The sequence below is a fragment of the Coenobita brevimanus genome, chromosome 61, assembly GCF_032717465.1.
Source record: "Coenobita brevimanus isolate Jiangsu-jjx chromosome 61, ASM3271746v2, whole genome shotgun sequence".
In the NCBI taxonomy this organism is placed as follows: Eukaryota; Metazoa; Arthropoda; class Malacostraca; order Decapoda; family Coenobitidae; genus Coenobita; species Coenobita brevimanus.
In genome coordinates, this window is record NC_137014.1 from 27874666 (window position 1) to 27898805 (window position 24140).

The 24140-nt window shown below is 43.7% G+C and overlaps 2 protein-coding genes across 5 annotated transcripts in view; both read right to left on the reverse strand.

The window, feature by feature from the left end:
- The window catches only part of LOC145403626 (uncharacterized), a 79339-nt gene that overhangs the window by 10543 nt on the left and 44656 nt on the right, over positions 1-24140 (reverse strand). For 2 of the 4 annotated variants that reach the window (XM_080275300.1, XM_080275302.1), the window contains one exon: positions 20545-21322. The exons of the other annotated variants lie outside the window; for them this stretch is intronic. In XM_080275300.1, coding sequence (XP_080131426.1) covers positions 21164-21322 — 159 coding nt within the window. In that variant the 3' untranslated portion in view covers positions 20545-21163. Of the gene's footprint in view, positions 1-20544; positions 21323-24140 lie in introns of those variants that run through there. 4 annotated transcript variants of the gene reach the window in all.
- Positions 2213-3249, reverse strand: LOC145403557 (beta-1,3-galactosyltransferase 1-like). The gene is made up of 2 exons (XM_080275235.1): positions 2995-3249; positions 2213-2931 (listed from the first exon to the last, which is right to left on the reverse strand). The coding sequence occupies exons 1-2, from the start codon at positions 3247-3249 to the stop codon at positions 2221-2223; spliced, it is 966 nt and encodes a 321-aa protein (XP_080131361.1). The 3' UTR covers positions 2213-2220.

Genomic DNA, 24140 nt, shown 5'->3' on the forward strand with positions numbered 1-24140 from the left:
AAAATTCCTGAATCATTTGAAATGAATGGGCAGGGGAGTTGTCATGGTGCAGCTTCCAACTTGCCACTTTCCAAAGGTCTGGTCTCTTTCGCCGAACTGCATCAAAAAGATGATGGATAACGCCGAGGTAGTAATACCTGTTGACTGTCTAACCTTCTGGTGTGTATTCATGATGCACAACACTACAGTAGTATTTAGAAAAAAAAAAAAAAAAAAAAAAAAAAAAAAAGTCAACATGTGAGTGCAAATCACCTTGCTGCAGACCTGTTGTGCTGTTTTTGGCCAAGGTGACCCTGCATGCTTCCAATGGGATGACTGTGCTTTGGTTTCTGTGTCATAACAACATATCCAAGTCTCTTCTCCAGTGATATCTCCAGAAAGTCTGGATCGTGATTTGCACACTCCAACATGTCTTGACATCCCTACGTGTCAAGTGGGGTTGGTGGAGGATTAGTGCCCCTCCCTGTAAAACAATTAACTCTAAGCCCTTGGCCACCCCATTTGGGATACATGGCATTTGGCAATGAATGATCAATGAACATGTCTTGAGCAACGTTCATCCAAGAAAACACATCATGACGAACACAATGAAGCAACTGTAGGAGGTACCAAAAACCGACTTTGAAAAATGTTTCAGGCAGTGGAAAGAATGCTGGGCTATGTGTGTCAAGTCAGAAGGGGTCTACTTGGAGGGGAGATTAGTGTCCTAGCTCAGCAGGTTAGCTACTTATTTTTTTAGAACCTAAAGTCAGATACTTTCTGAAAAGACCTCATATACTGGTTGTCAAAGAGTCTGTCTACACAAAATACAAAATATGTAACCAGTTTGTATTTTTAACTTCTGAAGATTTTGAGTTCCATACGACATTAGAACAAGATATTCCTCTACAGATCCCATGTTGGATTCAAACTTCCCAATTAGTAAAGTACTAAAAATGAGAACCAGGTGTAAGTACAAATTTATATACACCTACTGCTCTGAGAATTAATATCTTAAGTACAACTGGATCCAGACAACCTATAATATATTGAGTAAATATTTATAAAAGTTAGAAAAATATGAAGGCTGATATTTAATAAAATTTCTTTTGATGAAACAAGTGTTTCAGAGAACTGTATTAGTGATCACAGAACTATGGTAGCTAGTACATTCATGAAAAATGGAACAATGAATAATCCACTAGACCTGACAGGCCTTCCTTCAACTCTGGGAGAGTATGCAAATTGTCAGACATTCAGAGACTCAAATATGGTCATACATATAGCTTCAAAACATCACATACTGTGGGATTCAAATACAATCACACATATAACTAGTTTGTATCCTATAATAAAATGGGTCAAACACATACACATATATTCTAATATTCTTGACAAGACACACATCAGTACGGGAATATAAACACTGCATCGGATCTTAACCCTTTGAGATTTTCAGCCCTCTGCCGATTGTGTCTGTGCCAGATTCAGCCTGGCGCACATAGAGTGCACCGTTGTGCAGCGATATTTGTACTTAATCGGCCACTGTACACTAACTTTTTATGGTAGACTAATGAACGAGGCACCGTTTTAAAGCTGAATAGTTGCTCTTTATCGTATTATGGTTGAAAAAGGTAAATACGGTAGCTAAAAGGCCAACAGGATGAGTAGAAGTTAGCTAAAAAGGAAAAATCGCACACCCTTCCATAGAAAAATTTTTATTAAAAAAAAAAAAAGTATTAGAGTTAAATGAAATTTGATTGCACCATGTCAATCTACAGTAAATTACCTTTCCACTGATATATAGGTTATGGCAATTTACTTAAGTTTTCATAGTGAAAAGCGAAAGCTCTCGCTGTCACACAAGTAAATATCTATGCTGGTAATACTGATATTATTCATGGTAAAAGCGAATTTATTATGCATCTGTCCGATGTACTTGTCAGTGTAAAACTAAATAGTTGGAAAAGGATAAACAGGATAGTGTATGTAGAACAAGCCCAGATAGGATATGGAAAACATGCAAAAAACAAATGTTGTTTCATATGACACGAATTCGAGTCATCAGAATCTCAACGGTTGGGTTTATGATGACTCGAAATGGCGTCTTCGAAATCTCAAAGGGTTAAGATACGCAAATATGCAATGGATCAGACCTAAAAAGATTCAAATATACAATGTATCAGATCATATGAGATTCAAATATACATGAGAATACATATAACACAGAATATACACATCTCATCTCCAGACACACTTGGTAGCAACATGGCTTTTTAACTTTGACTTCTTGATGGGTCGGCACTTGGCAACAGTGGCAGGCTGACTGAGAAGGTTCCAGAGTTTCAACATCTCAGAGGGAGAGACTTCATGCCCCATTACGATTTCTTTGTACACACATGGGCTAAGCGCACGGGGTTGGTAACTAAAACCAAAGTTATCTGTGGGCCGCACTCCAATCTTGCGAGCACAAATGCCAGTTAGAAATACATCCTCCAGGTGGAAGTACGGAGTGGAAATTGCAGCAGAGAAGAGAGGGTCTACTAGGTCCCCTGACAGGACATAACCCGTGCCTGAGAGATAGTTTGGGTAATAGCCTTCTCGGAACATGTAGTGAGGTGTGTACCATTTGCTGCGCGGATCATGTATTGGCCTTGCACCACAAATTAGACTCCCTGTCAACACTTTCGAAGGACTAAGGCTAGACAGAGTTCGGTGGAGATTTGGCACATTCACAAAGATATCATCATCAGCCTTCATAATATACTGTGCTGAAGGGCAGTTCTGGTTCACCCACTTCAGCATAAACACACTCTTGAGGGTGAGGTTAGTGTAGGAGTCTACAAAATCCTCAACCACGAGATCCCCAAATAACTCGCTCTCCGCCCAAATCCGACTGCTCACCCTCTCTTGTGCTTTTGCTGTTCCTAGAAAGAAAACCAGCTTGGATGTCTTGGAGAGTGAAGCTTGTAGTTTATATATGTTAGGCCTTCTCTTCATACCACCACCACCAACTCCATATTCCCAGTTGACCCTCTTACCCTCCCCCCAGGTTCCCGCCCATTGGCCCCAAGTCTTCCTGATAGCATCCCTCTCCTGTGTGTTATTGGGGGCACTGGGAATAACAAAGAGAACATCAGGTGCGTCAAAACAAAGTGCATCGGGCTGAAGGAGGGTTGTGCGCTGACTGGGACGTAGGTAGACAGACAGATCTCGGGTGGCATCTGACGACCAGGGAAACCGACCTGGACCTGCAATTAGCCACACCATTATGTCAAAATATGATATCCCGTAACTCCTAATTGTCTGTCTACTTTTCCTCATTACAGGTCAAAATTTTTTCTCCATTATTAGTTGCCACTTTCCTTATTAAAATCATCTTTTTAATACTCCTTTTTGCTAATAAATCCACAGAAATGAACAAAATTGCATATTTCCACTGCTACTGATAAAGCTGATCTGCAAGTTCCCCAAATTTATAGAACCAACCTATGAAAAAAGTGTGATTTTTTGGAATACAACCCTGGCACACAACGAGGACTACCAGTATATAAAAAAACTTATTATTAATAAATCCAGGCAATCCAGTGATAACCTTTTTAGTGTACTCAAGCTTCGTCCACATGATTTTCTTTAACTTATGCCTGACGTCTATAGTAGCCGCAGCGAGAAATGAACGCTGTGGTGGGGCAGGCGGGATGACCTGGGATTCCCCCACTGTTGCCATATCCACATGTCACCGACCATAGAGGTAGGATGTCACCGACCATCGGCCACCGCTGCAGCCCCGCTCCATGATCCTTACCCTGTGTCTCTGGCTTTCTCTTTCTCTCTCGGTTTCTATATAAACTGGTGTATTTCCGAAACTAATTATGAAATTATTATGACTTTTGTTCCACACCACCACTGAGGTAAAAATCAAGGAGAGTTTTCTGTATAAAGGTTTCCCCCCCCTTGTCTGAGGGCAGGTCAGTTCTGGCGAGTGTATAATTATAGGTCAGGCGGAGGTATCGGCAAGGCCGCACTCCCCCGCTCATATGCCACATTTAGGAGGGGGGGGAAACCTTTATACAGAAAACTCTCCTTGATTTTTACCTCAGTGGTGGTGTGGAACAAAAGTCATAATAATTTCATAATTAGTTTCGGAAATACACCAGTTTATATAGAAACCGAGAGAGAAAGAGAAAGCCAGAGACACAGGGTAAGGATCATGGAGCGGGGCTGCAGCGGTGGCCGATGGTCGGTGACATCCTACCTCTATGGTCGGTGACATGTGGATATGGCAACAGTGGGGGAATCCCAGGTCATCCCGCCTGCCCCACCACAGCGTTCATTTCTCGCTGCGGCTACTATAGAAATATATGGATTAAGGCTACATCTAACCCCTACTGCTTGAAAACTCTCACCAAAGCAAAATAAAAATCATCTAGATATAGCAAGAATTAAGTAAAAATAATTCACCACTGGGAATGAAGCACACACACACACATACACACACACACACACACACACACAAATAAATATCCCAAGCACCCAAAAGGAGAGGATGTGACAAACTCATTGTGCCTAACTTTCGACTACTTTGTGAACAGCGAGTACAACTCAAACTTATTTCCATTTCCATGCAACAAATTTAGTACAAACATTAGCAAAAGTGAGAGAGAGAGAGAGAGAGAGAGAGAGAGTTGCCCTTTTAAGATGGACATTCTTAGTTATTACACCAGAATATCAATGTTTATATGTGAATATTGTGCGGCGTTCAACTCTGACCCACCAAAATGGTGGTGGCACTAAGAAAATGGTAAGATCACGTAAGAACAAGATGCCCGGCATCATCTGAAGAATTTGAAGGATTGAAATCCAAGTGAAAAAAGAAGTGAGTGAGATTTCCATCATGATGAACTAGCTAGGACTGAAAGTTCGGAAAGGCAATTATAAAGTAGTGTAGCACAAGCAATACTGGCAAGAACTGAAACCTCCTAAGCCAATCTGCACATCTTCCACATCCATTCTACTACCATCTCTCCTCCCTCATGCTTCAGCATTTCACCACACACTCCATCAATTCCTGGGGCTTTCCCCACAACTTCCATCCTACTGATTTCTTCCTCTCTTCTCATATCCCTCCATTACCCAGCCATTCTCCAGCAACTTACACTCGCATTACTTTCATACTCTATGTTCAACAATTCCTTAAAATGTTCTCTCCATCTGCTCACTCTTTCTCCCTTCTCCACTAGCAGTCTACCATATTTATCTTTTACTCCCCAACTAAGTTCTTTGGCACCCTGTCTAACTCTCTTTACCTCTTTCCAGAACATTTTCTTACATTCCCTCCACTTTACTCTCAAATTCCTTCCAAATTCCTCATCCACTATCTCTTACTAATCTTTTCACCTCACTCTTCCTTTCTACATACAACTCCCTCTTTCGTCTCTCAACTTGTTCTACACCACTGTTTCTCATCCACTCACTATATGCTTTCTTCTTTTATGCCACAGCCTCTCTCACCTCTTCATTCCACCATGCTGTTCCCTGCATCCCCTTCTGTCTTCTCTGCACCCCACACACCACCTCACATGCTGCACAGATTTCTTCTGTGAATATCTTGCACACCCCTTCCACATCCCCCATCTGCTTCAATCCATATTTACCCAGTTGCTCCTCCACTTCCCTCTTATATTCTGCCTATTTTCCATCCTCCTCATCCACTCTCTTCTTACTCTGTTACTAATCTTTTCACCTCTCTCTTCTCTACATATAATTCTCTCTTATGTCTCTCAACTTCTTCCACGCCTCTGTTTCTCATCCACTCACTATATGCTTTCTTCTTTTGTCCCACAGCCTTTCTCACCTCTTCATCCTACGTTGCTGTTCCTTGCATCCCCTTTCGTCTTCTCTTCACCCCACACATCACCTCACATGCTGCACAGATTTCTTCTGTGAATATCTTACACACCCCTTCCACGTCCCAATCTGCTCCAATCCATATTTACCCAATTGCTCCTCCACTTCCCTCTTATATTCTGCCCTTTTTTCATCCTCTTGTAAGTTTTCCACCCTCATTCTTCTATTTCTCCATTTCACTTGGACGCTGATTCTGACCACCACTTGGTGGTGGTCAGAAAATCCACTCCTCCAACCTCTATATACTCTTGCATCCACTACACACCTTCTTATCCTGTCATCCACACACATATAATCACTTATTGTCTTCCATCATTCAGTTCACCACCCACCCTTCTCATCATTCGCCACATATACCTATGGATCATTTTGTGCCTCAAGAGGGTATTGGCTATCACGTAAAACTGTCTCTCTACAAGTAAAGCTAGATATTCTTAAGTGCCATGACAAAGGCGAGGGTGCGTTTGCTATCGCCTCGGCTCTCCACCTGGCCCAGTTGACTGTCTCCATGAACATCAATAAGGAGGAGGTCATTAAGGCTGCTCCTGGGGATGTTGCAACCTTATCCGCCTCCCGTATCACCCGCCAGAGAGAGCCTGCGATGGAGGAGCTGGAGTGGATGCTGCTAAAGTGGGTGGAGGGTCAGAACCAGTGCAAGGCACCCATGAGCCAGGCAATTATTTGCACCAAGGCTCTCTCGCTATGGGAAGAAATCAAGGTGAACTGGAATCTTGATGCTAGCAAAACCTTCAAAGTGAGTCATGGGTGGTTTGACTGGTTCAAGAGGCGAGCTAATCTCCACCATGTGAAGATGTATGGTGAGGAGGCGAATGCAGATAAGGTGGCAGCGACAGTGTTTCCTGATGACCAGAAGCGCATCATTGTGGAGTGTGGCTACAGTGCGAAGCAGGTCTTGAATTTTGACAAGACTGGGCTCTTCTGGAAGAGAATGACCTTTAAGACATATCTTGCAACAGAGGAAAAGCCTGTGTCAGGATTCAAGCCTTTGAAGGACAGGCTGACACTCCTGTTGGGGGGCAACGCCGAGGGTTACCTCATGTTAAAGCGCTCCTTGTCTACCACTACGAGAACCTCAGGGCTCTGGTGGGGTATGTTAAAGAGAACCTTGGGGTGATTTGGAAGTCAAACAAGATGGCCTGGCTAACTTCCAATATCTGTTAGTCATATTTCCACTCGTAACTCTCTCGTGTGCTGAAAAGGTATGCCTCCAGGGAGAATTTGGTGAACAGATTTCTCATGGTGGTAGACAACGCGCCTAGCCACCCTCCCACAATGAAAGAATAGCCGAGCAACATAGAGGTGGTGTTCCTGCCCCCCAACACCGAGTCCTTGTTGCAGCCAATGGACCAAGGGGTGATCACTGCGTTCAAAGCACATTACCTCTGCCGCACTATGCAGCAGTTGGTGAGGGCCTATGACAGTGATGGTAGGACAACAGTGCAGCAGTTCTGGAAGGGCTACAAGCTATGCCACGCCCTAGAGAATATCACCGTAGCATAGAATGAGGTTAGCCAGGCCGCCATGAACAATGCGTTGCGGAAGCTGTGGCCAGAGTACGTGCACTCCTTCACAGGCTTCCCTGACGGCGTGCAAGCTCCACCGGTGCAGCTTGTGCAACAGGACATAGTGGAATTGTTGCACAAGGCAGGCTTCAGGGAGGTCGATGAGGAGGGCATGGAGGAGGTTCTCGAAAGCCACAGGGAGGAGCTCAGCAACAAGGAGCTTCTCAATATGGAGATTCAGCAGGCGCACAAGGAGGCACAGGAGGAGGTCGTCCCCGAAGTGTAAGCCCTCAAAATAACAATTTCGGGGAGGATGCTGACCAAGCTGGACGAAATCATTGCGCTGAGGCGCATACACGACCCTCTCACAGGACAAATGCAGGGATGCAGCTGATCGGCTGGAGGAGGAGATGAAAGTGTACAGGACAATGCTGGAGGAAAAGAAGAGGGAAGCCAGGCAGACTACAATCACTGCCTTCTTCAAACAGGTCCCCCACCAAGCCAGCAAGCCACAAAGGATCTCCCCAGCCCTTAACATGCAGAGCATCTCCCCAGCCTTCAACCAGCAGAGCATCTCCCCAACCTTCAACCAGCAGAGCATCTACCCCGCCATCGACCAGCAGAGAAACACCCAGGGTCTCCTCCCGCCGAGGACATGCTTGGCCCGTAGTGCTGGACCTAACCTTCAGCCAATCCCCGTCTCCCGTGCCACCTGTGTCTCCACTAAGGCAACCCGCCACTCCATCGCTGCCTTCCTCGACCCATCCTCCATCTCCCTCACCACTTCAGCCACTGTCTCTGTCTTCCTCGCCACGACATGAGCCATCACAACTAACTCCATCGCTTCTTCATCATTCATCACAGTGGTCTCCCTCGCCACCTCACCAGTCATCACAGCTGTCTCCCTCACCACTTCCTGTCATCGCATCGCACCCCACTGCCACCCCCTGAGCCATCGCATCAAAACCCATCGCCACCGCCTGCCTCATTGCATCACTCTCCATCGCTACCCCCAGAGCCAGTGCATCAGTCTCTTGCTATGACCACCCAACTTGCAGACTTCACCCCCCTCTGACCCTTCCCTAGAGATGGGGTCTGAGGGCTTTGAGGAGGAAGAGTGGTAGGGAGCACCACATGTCCCCCAGCCTCAGGGGTGGATGGCAAGGATGATGACCAGGACCAGACATGGACTTACAAGAAGTAAGTGATGAGAGGTGTTTGATATTTTCTAACCTATTCCTTATGATTTTCATTGGTTTCAGTGAGTTATTTACAGGTGTTAGGCCACTGACAGCTGTTAGGCCATTTAGATTGGCTTTAAACTTGTTTTTGGGCCCATTTGGGTGGGTTTTTGGGCTTGGTTTGGGGGGAAACCCAAGGCTGGCAAACAGTCCACAATACATGTTCAAAGTACCCCAATATATGATACCCTGCCTAACGATGAGGTTTTACCTAACCAATTACACTGTTAAACCGAGGTATGCTTGTAGAGTTTTTTTTTTTTCAATTATTTCCTGTTAGTCGGAAAATCCAGTAAGTTGAACTACCCTAGAGCCCCATATAGTCTGACTTATGAGAGGTTTACTGTATTTAGGTAATCAAGTAAAAGTCTCTGAGACTCAGACTTTACCCTGTAAACCTCTTTTCTAGCCTTACGCTTGGCAGCCAAGTATTCCTCCTTGTTATCACCCATTTCCATTCCCAAAATATCCTTGTCTTTTCCTTCACTGCAGCTTCTACACCCTCATCCACCACTAAGCTACGTTATGTCTTGAGAAGCCCCTTGTCCATCCACACCTGAATCACTAACTCTCAAGCGACTGTTCTTAAGGGCTCTGTACTGTTCATTATCACTCCTGTCAACGGCTCCCTGTTCAGTCACCATTCTACTCATCTCGCGATACAAGGCATCCCTTACCGCTTGGTTTTTCAGCTTCCATATTTTCCTCTTAGGTGCATAGGTCCTCTTTTTCATCACCCGCTCCTTAAGCACCATGTCACTTATCAATAACTTGTGTTGCTGCACACACTCCTTGCTTCCTATAACTTTAACATCCTCATCAACCTCCTATCAGCCCTCCTGACCAGGAAAAAGTCTATCTGACAACTCAATTATTCAGCATAATTCACCCACACCCCCTTGCCGGATACTGGAAAATCCGGACGCTGCATCAGTACCTCCAATTGGCTATCCATTCAATACTAAGCCAGATAATATGTAACTAACCAATAATATCCATTTCAACCCTCTATCCTAAAAACCTTCCTACAATATTTTCCATGGGCAAATGATAAAAAGTTAGTCATAAAATACAATACAGTAATGATACAGTACATATGATACAGTAATACAGCACATAATGTAATCACAATCATACTCACCTAGTGTTGGCCTTAAGACACCTATGGCAGTGTGTTTACATATGATCTCACTGACTGGGCACATAAGCACATCCTAACCTAACCGAGAAGTTTTGCCCCCCAATACACCCTATAATTTAAGCCACTAAGGGTCGCCACAAAGCCTAACCTTGAAAGCTCCCCCATAACTTGTAACCTAATCAACACATAAAAAATCACCACCCAGCATCATGCATATTTCACCAAGAAGTACTTTCAGAGCATTGTCATTAAATAAATGCAAGGTGTGAAACTACTTTTGAAAGTATCATTAGTCATAAACTATAATGAAATAAAATATACTGAAGTCATCAGCATGGAGTGACTGCGTACAACTTCTCTGATACACATAAATGTAGTAATCTTGAATAATAAACAAGTCAGTCGAGCTGTAAAATTTATATGACAGTATAATTCACGGCAACTGAACGCACATAATTTTCTTACCTAGCTTTTTACACCAACACATATATTCTTCACATACTGCAAGAGCCAAATTTTCTAACCCTGAATCTGTCAGTTTATAACAAAGGTTGGTCACAAAGCCCTTTTCACGCTCGTTGCACTTAACGCAAAAACATGAATTATATTGCTTCCTCATCATTAACAATTTTAGCATTTTATCACTTTCCAACAAAGAAACTTTCCACACTGTAAACACACATGACTCATTTTGCCTGACTGTCTGAATGTTACTTTCATTCACATTAAGCTCCCACACCACATGCCACTTTGTCCAACAATTTTACTTTTTCCTTGGGAATAATTGCTTTTCTTGAGTTCTTAATACTTTCAGGTTGCTTAGGCATAATTAAAGTTAGTTTGGAAGCGTGTGCTCGAAGTTCTGATATGAAATGAGGAGCGAGTAAATATAAATAAATAAATAAATGCCTCTAAACACAACGACACATAACAACTGAGGAAGGCAGCGGCATATATGGGACGTGGGTTAAGGTCAAGGAACCCAATTAGTGACTGACAAAAGCACAATACATGAGTTGTAAACAAACACAGCCATCAGGCCATCTGGAAATCCATTACCTAAACGTACCCATTTTCCACTCAGTTTCTCCCACGCAACTGAGTGATAGTATCGTGATGTTGAATAATTATGGGAGTAATTAAATGTTCATGTTATTGTAAGATTGTTACTTCCTTTTGTCTTAAATCGTGACTCTACTGTACCACCGATTGCTTCCCATTTCTGAGCCTGACACTGCCTAATTTTGCCAGATACTGTTTTAACACAGGCAAGCAGAAAGCGCCATATATTAAGATAAGCCATATACAGTACTGTGATGACAAATAATTGAGAGATTAAATGAAATTAACAAATATACCGTATGCAAATAATATAATGTTTTTGGTTTGGACTGGAGATTACCTTCGTGGTTCAGACAATCTGCTGATCCAGACAAACCTTCCCCAATATTGTCCGGACTAAAGTGGTTCTACTGTGTTCTCTCATTTTGCTTTGTTTATAAAGACTCCAACATGCTTGCAAGCATCACCCTTGGTCACCATGCTGCTCGATCTGAACATTCTCCCTATTCAGTCCCTTATCCCTGAAGTCACACTCCATGAACCTGTCCCCGGCCTTTTATGGACTGCCTCTCACAACCCTCCCCCCAACATTGACACTTTACCTTCTTCACTTATCTGTCATCCTCCATCCTCTCACTATGCCCAAACCATCTCAAACTACCCCTCCCTCATCACAACACCAATACATTCCAGTCCCATCCTTCCTCTCAACTGTTTCATCAAAATCCAAGCCCACCCAGACCCCACATTCAAGAAACACTATATATCCATCTAATCCTCTTCCTTTACTGTCCAGGTCTCACTACCATACAGCATTACCTCCTAACACATGCCGCATACAAGGATCCATTAGAGCAACACAGAAGTAGAGCCTTCTCAACGTCAGGGGATGCAACAGCTCCCTGAACTTCCTCCAACCACTCCTTACTCCAGCCCCACCTCCACCACATACCATGTACCCCCAAAAACAAAACTCTTTCACACATGCAAGAGACTCTCTAGCAAGATCAGTCCATTTATGCCTGACAATCTCTACATGCAATCCCCAACACACCACACACTTGAATTCAGTTTTATTTCACAGTCTACCTCTAATGCCACTAGACGGTTTATGCACCCAATTATTACAACACTGTGCAAGTAGGAGTTGCTTCCCACATCCTTGTAGCAAACTGCAAATGGCCAAGCTCCCTCAGTGTTGACAGTACCACCACCAGCTCTAGATATCGTCACTTGTTTTATCTGCCCCTACTCTCAAACCCTTGTCCCATACCGTCTCACCATTTCCTATACCTTTCCTCAGCCTCCTTTTCATTCTCTGCAATCATCACCAATTCATCAGCTACAACATCTCTCATGGGAGTCCATTTCTAAAGTCTGGTGACAGAGATTCAAGTACCATGACAAACAATATTGGGCTCAAGACTAACCCTGATGCACACTAACATTCATGTTAAATTCATCACTCGAATCTTCATTCACTCTCACCTGGATCCTAGCACCCAAATATACAGCCATAACCACTTTAACCAGCCACTCCTTGATTCCAAGCTTTCTCACTGCCCACTTCACCACCTCCCTAGGAGTCCTGTCAAAGGTCTATATCAACAAAAACAAAGTACAGCTCCATTTTCTTTCCTACATATTTTTCCTGATGCTGTCGGAAAATAAATATGGCATCAATGGTCCCTTTGCCTTGCATAAACCAAAACTTCACCTTGTAAATATTCACTCTTTTCTTAATCATACCTTCCAGAACTCTCTCCATTAACTTCAATATCTGGTAAAAAATGTTTTATGCCTCTGTAATTTCCTCTTTCCAGGGCATCACCCCTCTGCTTGTACCCATATATAGTACAATCACACTCTTCACCAAGTTATCTGGGACAATACACTCATACATAATCATATTTATCAAATCAATAACTAAACCCTTTCTTATATCTCCTCAGGCTTTCAGCATTTCAGCAGTCAACGCAGTCACACCCGCTGCCTTCCCTAACTGCATCCTGTTAACTGTCCAGCTCACAGCAGCAGCAACAACCACAGGTCAAGGGCCAAACACTGGATCTGCTGACTCCGCACCTCCGTTCAAGGCAAACCCCTCATTCAGCAACTAGTAATGACGCAAACACTGGATCTGCTGACTCCGCACCTCCGTTCAAGGCAAACTCCTCATTCAGCAACTAGTAATGACGCTCTCTTCAAGCATCTTTAATATCCTCATTGTCCATCATTACCTTTCCCTCATCATTCTTCACACACTGCTCACCTATGATATCCCTGTTTTCCCTCTTCGTTTGATTTGCCATCTTAACCTGCCCCATGCCAATGACATACGTGTACATCAACCCCTATATGCGCAGACAGTCCCACTGATGTACATGTACGCACACAATTTGAAATAATTGTCAAAATTCTAAAATTCAAATTACATGCCAAAAAATTGTTAGGGATATTCCCGCACCTCTCTAGGCCTCACCCACCAGGTGTGAGTCAGCACTGCACACCTCAGCCCGTGTGGGAGTGCGCCACGTCAGTCTGATTTTGATAGTGAGTGAGGATCACGGCGTGTTGCGGCCTAGCCCAGCACGAGATTGACTCACCCCCTGAGGTGCCCTGTGATAGGGAAAGCGATTCCCTATTAGATGACAATATGGCTGACAGGGGTTACATTCAGCCGGACTCTGAATCAAGCAGTGACGAAGAAGTTCCATCCCCCAGGAAGGCGAAATATGTGAAGGTCACATCGTTGTCCTCCCAGGCAGCCCCACCATCACCACCCCTTCCCACCACCCCCTGCCACCCACGATCGTATGACAATTCCTCTAGTGAGGATGAGTGTCAGGAGGATCCTGGTGCTCAATATACTCTGCTGAAGTGGGTAGGATTTCCCCCGTAAAGGGCCGAAGACCAGGGAGAATTTACAAACTAAAATATACGAGGCGAGTAGTGCATTGTCTTACTCACGTGGGGTGCGATGCACGCCACCACTTATCTCACAAGGGCCTGAGTAACCTCAGCCACACGTAACCTACTACATGGAAATTCCCCACCTCATTTCAGTGCTTCCTTCTCCCTTATTGGTACTGTGGGGATAAAAGCAATGGGGAAAGGGAAAGGGAAGTGGAAGGGGAAGGGGAAGGGGAAGGGGAAGAGGAAGGGGAAGGGAAAAGAGAAAGGTTGGAGGAAAAAAGATGATAGTCGGGAGGAAGGTGAGGAGGAGGAAAATACTGTATTCCCCACGTGATCTCCAGTTTTCCTCCCCATCCTGACAATGGGGACAGTGGTGGTGATGGTGGAGATGGTGAAGCAGAGGATGAAGTGTCGTGCGAGTGGGAGGATGGGAGCAATTTTATTCCCAGTACCATCCATTTACTCGTGGGGACACGGCAGGCTGTACTGTCCCTGAATCAATCCTCTAGAGGGATTGAGTTCTTCAAAAACTTCTTTACAAATGATTGGATTCTCAGAATCTGCATACTTTCAAACACACATGCAGCATTCTGTCGTGGTACAGTCCCACAAACACCCCACAGCCGGCTGTTTGGTGTTGTCATATCTGTCAACGAGATGTACCTGTTCCTGGCATTAGATCTATTGACAGGACTGATGAAAAAGAATCAGTTGCCTTCATACCGGACTGTGGACCCACTTATATCAACAACCTTCTTTGGAAGAGTTATGGGGAGAAACAGATACCAGTACATTCTCAGCCGGCTTCATTTTAACAATACTGAGAACCCCAGCAATGTAGGCAACATTGACAGGATGTGCCGAATTCACCTGGTGTTTGATCACCTGAGGGCACGATTCTTATCCTCTTTCTCCCCCTACAGAGACCTGGTCAAAGACAAGAGTCTCGTGTTATGGATGGGGAATATTGCCTTCAGGCAATATATCCCAAGCAAATGACACCACTTTCAGTTCAAAATTTTCATCATGTGTGACTGCAGAACCGGGTATGTGCAGGACATAGTCCTGTACATCGGTGCACAGACGGAAATTTCAGATGACAGGACTATTGGTTTGTCTGGTGCAGTTGTGAAAACAATGATGCAGCCGTACCTTTGGCGTGACCACATCCTGTACCTGAACAACTGGTACATTAGCCCACTTCTCACTTGGTATTTGCAGCAGCAAGAGACTGGCATCTGTGGTACAGTGAAGAAAACCAGGCGGCACATGGTACAGGTGCACAGGAAACTGGAAAGGAAGGAGGTAATGTTTTATCAAGCTAACAACATCCTCGCCACTACCTGGCAGCACAACCGCGAGGTAAACCTCCTTTTGACGGTTCATCGTCCCCTGATGCATATCACAAAGACCATCGATTACTGCAGTGAAAGACGTGTGCACATCTGGAAGCCTGTAGCTGTGATTGATCACAATATTAATATGCGTCAGGTAGACCAATCGGATGCAATGATATCGAGCATCAAGTGTGCCAGGTCCATGATGAATTGGTACAAGAAACTGTTCTTTCACCTGCTGGATGTAACAGTTTTGAATGCTCACCTCTTCCACGCCCACACCACAGGATCCAGCGACACTTTCCAGGACTTTATAAGGGAGCTGTGCAGGGAGTTGATTGGCATCCATGGCGGTGATTGTGCCCCTAGAAAACATCCAGTTGGTGAGGAAAATCCCCTTTGCCTTACCAAATGTCATATCCCAGAGTCAGTGACGGTGCCAGGTGAGAAGAAGAATCCCCAACACAGGTGTCACATGTGCCAACACAGCACAGCACGGCTCAGAAAACAGCGAAAGGACTCACGTTACCAGTGTGTGGAGCGTGATGTGGGGCTGTGCCTTTCACCCTGCTTCAAAGAATACCACTTCTGAACTCCGTGGTGTGTGCTACAAAAGACGCAAGTGAAATGTAAATAACTGTAAATAAAATGTAGTGATAATTATCTCATAAGTAAGTGTAATATGATAAGAAAGTAGTGTCAGTGATATTATAATAGTAGGTGGAGTAAAATAAGTTGTGGATGTGATAGGAAGCGTTATGAGGAACACACTGAGGTGGTTTGGCCATGTGGAGAGGATGGAGGGTGAAAGACTGATGAAGAGAGTGTATGTGAGTGAGGTGGAGGGGGGAAGAGGGAGGGGGAGGCCGAGGATGAGATGGAGGGATGGGGTGGAGAGGTATATGAGAGAGGGGGGTGTGAGTTGTAAGTAGGGCAGTGAAATGGTAGGGGACAGGGCGACTTGGAGGCGATTTGTTTGTGGCCACCCCAAACGGGATTGAGGCATCTGACAATAGATAGATAGATAGATAGTAAAATAAGTTACGTATGTTTGTGTGTGTGTGTGTGTGCGAGAAAATATACTAAGTGAATGGACATGGCATGAATCCCTTGCTGTGCGAGAAAAGAGAACGGTAGTGCGTTGAGTGTGTGAGAAAATATACTAAGTGAAATGACACGCTGCGACTGTTTTGCCATGCGAGAACAGAAGATGGTAGTGCGTTGCGTTAGCGAGAAAAAACACCAAGAGTGCATAGACTATGAAAAGAATTATAAGTTATGTGGAAAACATATATATAATGTACAGTATGATACGTATGGGCAAAGACTTTCTACCTCAGAAATGTGGAATAAGAACTATTACCAACATTATATGGGCAATCCAACTCACTCACTCGCTTGTCATAATACCCCAACGTACATAACAATGCTTGGGAACACTCCCTATATCATCTATATATCCAACAAGTGTATTTTGCTCAAACGCCATAAGTACCGATCAAAAAAATGCAGAGCTTCTGCCTCCTCTCACTCTGTGGTGGTGGCAGGCGGTGAAGTCTACGGGCATTACTCTGAAGTTTTCAGTCACTTGCTCAGGAAGAATCAACCTCAAAATTGACCTAAATGGCTTCTGTGAGTACTTTTATGGTTGTTCTCCATGTTTTCTCATCATTTCTAACATATCTAGCAAAAAAAAAAAAAAAAAAGTCGAAAACTGGCTGGCACCACGGCTTCATGAAGGTCCAAAGTCTGTCGGCATGTGGCAGGTTAAATACCGTATTCTTCCTCTCAGTGCTGTTATCCAGTGAAAGTCTATGAGACAGATTGTGGCCTGAATACATCCTGTCTGTCTATATTCTTGGAAGCCAAGTATTCCTGTATGTTACCACTCCTTTTCAATTCCTGGAAGAGTCTTTTTTTCACCTTAACTGCAGCTTCTACGCTCTCATCCCACCACCGCATTACCTTGTGTCTTAGAGGGTCCCCTGTCCATCCACACACTGAATCAGAACTCTCATGCACTTCTTCATGATGGCTCTGTACCGTTCATTAACACTTTTGTCAACTGCTCTCTGCTCAGCCACCACTCTACTCATCTCACTACAGATGGCATCCCTTACTGCTTGGATTTTTAACTTCCATATTCTCCTCCCGGGAGCATACATCCTCCTCTTTACAACACGCTCCTTAAGCACCACGTCACATATTGGTAATTTGTATTCTTGCACACTCTTCAGTCTCTAAAACTTTAACATCCACCACCAATCTCCTATCAGCCTTCCTGACCAGGATATAGTAAATCTGGTTACTATTTCCCCTAGACTCATATGTAACTGACCTGCCCTTGCTTTTCTTAAAATACGTGTTGCACAAAATCATGTTCATTGCCTCCCTAAATTTGAGTATCCTTTCCCCTTCCATATTCCTTGTAGCATATGCATGTCCCCCATGTACCCCTTCATATCCTGGAGCTGCTTCATCCATATGACCATGTAAATCTCCAACCAAGTTTACAATATCATCATCCCCCATACCACCAACAGGTCATCTCTGGAACTGTCTCCCTCTGTCTCTATTTCCTACTTCCTATGATCTCCAGTCTTTCAAAAGCAGTTGTGTCCAGGCATCTCGAAATGAACGGATCTTGAATTTGGCTCTCTTTTGCTTTCTGTTTTTTTTTTTTTCTTGCAAGGAACGGTTTGCAAGCTCCTGGCCTTTGGTTCCTTCGTCCTTGCATAAAAAAAAGTATTGTCAGCCCAGAATGTGTTTTTTTTCTACATCATCCAAGCTGGCCTGTGGAGCATATGCTGATATTGCTGAAGTCATGAGTTTACAACACAATACTTTCACTGTTATAATCCTTTCAGTCACTCTCATTACATTCACGACACATTCCACCAATTTCTCCACAACCAGCACACTCACATCACCATATCCATCTACATTTATCCATCTATTTAGCTTATATCTGCAGTACCTTCCAGCAATCATTCTAGCTGACCACTCCCCTAAACCTGACTTCTTATATGCAATTGACATTCACCAGCTCTCCTGTTCAGTGTCCCCACTATTTCCCCTGCTCTACACTTCAAACTACCCACATTCCATGATGCAACTCTGAACCCCTTGGGCGATTCAGTTTCCACAGGCTTGCTACTTTTTTATCATACGAATAAGTCGGGTAAAATAAAGAAGGCAGACCACAGGCCCAGCCCACCTGCAGTCCCAAGTCCAGGAATGGGATCTGGGACCCACAGCCCAACAGCCATGGCCAGTGGCTCTGGCAGTGGCCTTGGGACACAGAGACACCCTCCAAGCATGCCATGAAACTGTAACTACCCCACGATTATACACCCACCAATAGGGCACCCTCCTGGGACACTTCTCCCAGGTATGGGCCCTCTCTGTTGTGTGGAAGCAATAGCCTGGGGACTGCAATACTCTGTACCCTCTGGTACAGATCTGAGCCCCAACCCATCCCGAGCCCAAAAACCGCGCTGGCAGAGCCCATATCATGCCTCCTCTCCAGTCTGTCACTATGTAGCAGGGGAAAAGTTTCATGGGCGCATGCTCTTACTGGAGCCAACCCCATTGACGCAGTGAGGTACAGTGTGTGGTATGAAATGCTCATGTAGAGAAACGCATGGGACTGTTAGAGAAAAGTGTTTGGGAGAGTATGCTGGCCTACTCTCCGTGTTAGTGTCACACTGAAAGGTCAGCAAAGAGGGATGGTCAGGATATCCTAATGACTACTGAAACAGGAGCTCCAGCTCTCCCTACCACTAGCATTCCCATCTTTTCAGGGGTACTGCCCTGACTGGCAAGTGCTACAGCCTACTCACTACATATATCTATACATAAAACAACATGACTTTGTGATGTCTTTCAGACATTACTAGTGTTTTGTAGCACACCACAGACTGATAATTATTCATCTGGCCGTCATTACCCGAGCAGCACTTATCCAAAGTCCACAGTATGCTGAAAACTGTGACATTACTCCCTTTAACACCATACAAAAGTTGCTATATGATTCACTGACTATAGAGAACTATCAAGATAAACCAAATTTACATACCCTTCCAAATGGGCGCTGCAGAATTCATGGGAAAAAAAAGAATTAAAAGGTTAATAAAAATGCATACATGATTATATCAATCCAGGAAACATGTTTTAATCACTCCCTTCAACTATGTACTGCTAATCGTTACACAGTACTCATTCATCTGACTCTTTTAGTACACTGACTTCTTATTTTATCCCTTGCTACCTCCAGATAATTTCAAGCAACTACAGACTTCATATGCTGTAGGGGTTAGTGAAGGCTATATTTTATCTCCTCCAGTTCAAAATATGTAAAAATGTATAAAAATCACATGGAAATAGCAAGATACACTAAATAAGCTGTCACTGTAATGAATGGATTAAAAGTACTCTACAATCAGAGCATAAATATAATGTACAGTAATTCATTGTAATGAATGGGTTAAAAGTACTCTATAATCAAACCAATAAATATAATGTATAGTGATGAAGTGCAGCATGTTAGGTGGTGCGTGATGTGAAGAGAAGATGAAAGGGGGTGCAAGGAAAAGCATGGTGGAATGAGGAGGTGAGACAAGCTGTGGTGCAAGGGAAGAAAGAATAAAGTGAGTGGATGGGAAGCAGACACATGGAGGAAGCTCAGAGATGGAATAGAGAGTTACATGTTTAGAGGAAGAGAGAGATGAAAGGATTAGTAAGAAAGGGTAAGAATAAAGTGGATGAGGAATTTGGAAGGAATTTAAGTGTAAAGTAGAGGGAATGTAAGAAAATGTTCTGGAAGGAGGTCAAGAGAGTTAGACAGGGTAAGGTAGTAGGGGAGTGAAAGATAAAAACAGTAGATTGATAGTGGAGATAGGAGACAATGTGGGCAGATGTAGAGAACACTTTAAGGAACTGTTAAACACAGAGAATGAAAGTAATGTAAGTAAAAGTGGCTGTGGATTGGCTGGGAGGAGGAGGGAGATGAAAAGGGAAGAAGAGATCAGTAGGATGGAAGTAGTGGAAGCAATGAAGAAATTCAAAATGGGAAAAGCCCCAGAAACTGATGGAGTATGTGGTGAATGCTGTAGCAAGGGGTAGCGATAGTAGCAGAATGGATATGGGAGATGTGTCGACTGGCAGGGGAGGAAGGTAGAGTCCCAGATGACTGGAAGTAAGGTATTATTATTCCCGTGTGCAAGAGAAAAGGGGAAAATGAAGTGTGTGGGAGTCATAGAGACATTTGTCTTCTCAGCGTAATAGGAAAAATATCTATCTATCTATCTATAGCCTGACGCCCTAATCCCGCAAAGGGTGGCCGCAGACAAAACGCCTCCAAGTCACTCTGTCACCCACCATTTGACTCCCCTCCCCCCAACTCACCCCCCCTCCCTCATATACCTCTCAACTCCATCCCTCCACCTCATCCTCGGTCTACCCCTCCCTCTCCCTCCCTCCACCTCACCTACATACACCCTCTTGGTCAGTCTTTCATTCTCCATTCTCTCCACATGTCCAAATATACAGTATGATATTTACTGACAGAGTAGAGAAATTTGTGGTAGGTGAGGGTATTCACCATCCACTCACACGATGTTGTGCTGCTCTCGGGTTCCTGTCCTTTCCTCTCTTCCATCCTTCTTTCCCTCCTTCCTCGTCTGTCTTTCTTTCCTTCATTCTTTCCTCTTCCTTCTGTTTATAGGAGACTCTACACTAAGTGACAAGCCAAATGGTTTCCTGTACACCAGGACCACCATTTACAGTAAAAGCTCAATTAACCGTAATGCACACACACACACACACACTGAAAAACAGACATAAACACATCCAAACATGCAGGCACAGACATGGAAGCATGCAAACACCCAACGCATGAGGCCTGGGATGGCCGTTGTTAATGTTTTTATTTTGTCAAAGTTATAATGCATTAATTTCTTCCTGCAGCATGTTCATAGTCATATTATATACTTTTTACATATCCTAGTGTTTTATATTTGTGTATTAGTAATGTGACTACACATGTAAAGTATGAGGTTAGCTTGAGCTGTAACTGCCAATTAAGAATGATGAGTAGGGGGCTGGGAGGGGTAGGGGTATGGGTGAGGGTTGGGAGCTGGGGTAGAGGCGGGTGGAGCTCGTATCGTCCCCCCCTTCTGTCTTCCTTGGGTATATGGGAGTACAAAGGGGGCACCTCTGAGAAGAAATTAGAGATCGTGAGTGTACACTATAATACACACAAAAAGACAGCAAGAGAAATTGTACAGGACTGAAGATAAACCAGCAAACATTACCAATAATTATTTAAAGAAAGATTTAGCATATGTTACAGGCCAAAATAATTTTGAAAACTTAGCTGCTTACACTACTCTATCTTGTACTGTACAGAACTAATCAAGAATTATAGGGGAAAGACCGGTATCCAGAATATTTTCAAACCCATGCCGGATTGAATTTGCGTTCCGGTTATACACGTGTCAATGCATCGAATGCCGGTTAATCGAGCTTTTACTGTACTATGCTGGGAAGGTAACCATATAACCAAATTATGGCACCTGGTGGTTTTGTGGGTAATTAAGGCGCTCCAATCGAACTGAGCCAGTACAGGTTTATATCCAAGGGATGGTTGGGGTTTACTGCTCATGTAATGCCACTCAGGGATGAGTGAGGTTAGTCATTCTCATCTTAAATGTCAGGACCAATTTGCCTAGCCACGGGCTCCTACAGTTCTCATGGGGCAATACAGGATGAGATGATGAATGAATGTCACAGAAATAACAGAAATTAGTTGAGAAGAACAGCAATGTCTTAGGAAGGGAAGAGGTTGTGGAGATCAGATATTAATCCTAAGGTCTTGAGTGGAAAAGTTTCTAGAGATGGGAAAGAAGCTGTATGTGACCTTCATAGATCTGTAGAAAGCCTATGACAATATGGAGAGACTAGGAATTAGGAAAATATTATGAATATATGAAGCAAATGGGAAGCAAGTTTAATGCCATGAAGAGTATGTATGTGGGTGCTAAGGTTGCAGATGTGGATGGTGAACAGAGTTAATTTTTCTATCTGAATGTTAGACTGAAACAGGGGTGCGTCATGTCTCCATGGCTGTTCAATCTGTATATGGAAGGAGTTATAAAAGAGATACAAGGTAGGGTAGTGAATGTTGGAGGGGCCCTAAACAGAGAGGGCAGTGTCTGGAAACTTCCTGTTCTGTTGCTTGCAGATGATACTGTGTTGTTAAGTGAAGACGAATGGGAACTGCAAGGCTTGGTGAATGAGTTAGGGAGAGTATGTAAGAAATGGAATCTAAAGGTGAATGTTGGGAAGAGTAAAGTTGTGGTTTTCGAGAAATGAAGTCACTGAATGCAAGGTGAGGATGGATGATAAGGAAATAGTAAATGTGAGTGCATTTAAGTACTTGGGTAGTGTGATGAGTAAGGAAAGAAGTTTAGACGATGAAGTGCTTGAAAGGATATAACAGGGAAGAAATGTTGCTGTTTCTTTGAAAACTGTGATAAGAAATAGCGAAGTGAACATGGAAATTAAAAAAAAGAAACATGTTGCTGCATGACAGTATTGTGATACCAACTCTAACACATGGAAACAAAACTTGGACCATGTTGGAAGGACACAAGTCAAGAAATCTAACACATGGAAACGAAACTTGGACCATGTTGGAAGGACACAAGTCAAGAGTGAGGAAGGAGTAGTTGCAAGGAGAGTGGAAAGGTTACAAGAGGATGAGAAAAAGGCAGAGTATAAGAGAGAAGTGGAGGAACGATTGGGCAAATACGAATTGGAGCAGATGGGAGACGTGGAAGGTGTGTGTAGGGTATTTACAGAAGAAAAATGTGCAGCATGTGATGTGGTGTGTGGAAGGAAGAGAAGACGGAGGGGGGTGCAAGGAACAGCATGGTGGACTGAATAGGTGAGACAGGCTGTGGCACAAAAGAAGAAAGCATACAATGAATGGATGAGAAACAGGGGCGTGGAAGAAGTTGAGAGGCGAAAGAGAGAGTTCTATGTAGAAAGAAAGAGAGAGGTGAAAAGATTAGGAAGAGAGAGTAAGAAGAGAGTGGATAAGGAATTTGCAAGGAATTTGAGTGTAAAGTGGAGGGACTGTAAGAAAATGTTCTGGAAAGAGGTGAAAAGAGTAAGACAGGGTGGAAGTGAAGTTAGCAAGGGAGTGTAAGATAAAAATGGTAGATTACTAGTGGAGAAGGGAGAAAAAGTGAGCAGATGGAGAGAACACTTTAAGGAATTGTTGAACATAGAGGATGGAAGTAATGCGAGTATAAGTGGCTGGGGAATGGCTGGGAGAAGGAGGGAGGTGAGAAGACAGGAAGAAATCAGTAGGATAGAAGTTGTGGAAGCAATGAAGAAAGTTAAATCGGGGAAAGCCCCAGGAATTGATGGAGTGTGTGGTGAAATGCTGAAGCATGGGGGAGAGATAGTAGTAGAATGGATGTGGAAGATGTGCAGATTGGCCTGGGAGGAAGGTAGAGTCCCGGAGGATTGGAAGTCAGGTATAATTATTCCCTCGTACAAAGGAAAAGGGGAAAAAGAAATGTGTGGTAATCATAGGGGCATTTGTCTTCTTAGTATAACAGGAAAAGTGTATGGTAGGATACTTATTGACTGAGTTAGAGAAAGAACAGAGAAATTAGTTGGAGAAGAACAGGGAGGCTTTAGGAAGGGAAGACGTTGTATAGATCAAATATTCATTCTTAGATCTTTAGTGGAAAAGTTTCTAGAGAAGGGAAAGAAGTTGTATGCGGCTTTCATGGATTTGGAGAAAGCATGTGACAGGGTGGATAGACAAGGATTGTGGATAGTGTTAAGAATATATGGAGTAGATGGGAAGTTGTTGAATGCTGTGAAGAGTATGTACGATGGTGCGAAGGCTGCAGTGTGTGTGGATGGTGAACTAAGTGAATTTTTCTCTTTGAAAGTTGGGTTGAAACAGGGATGTGTCATGTCTCCATGATTGTTCAATCTGTACATGGATGGGGTA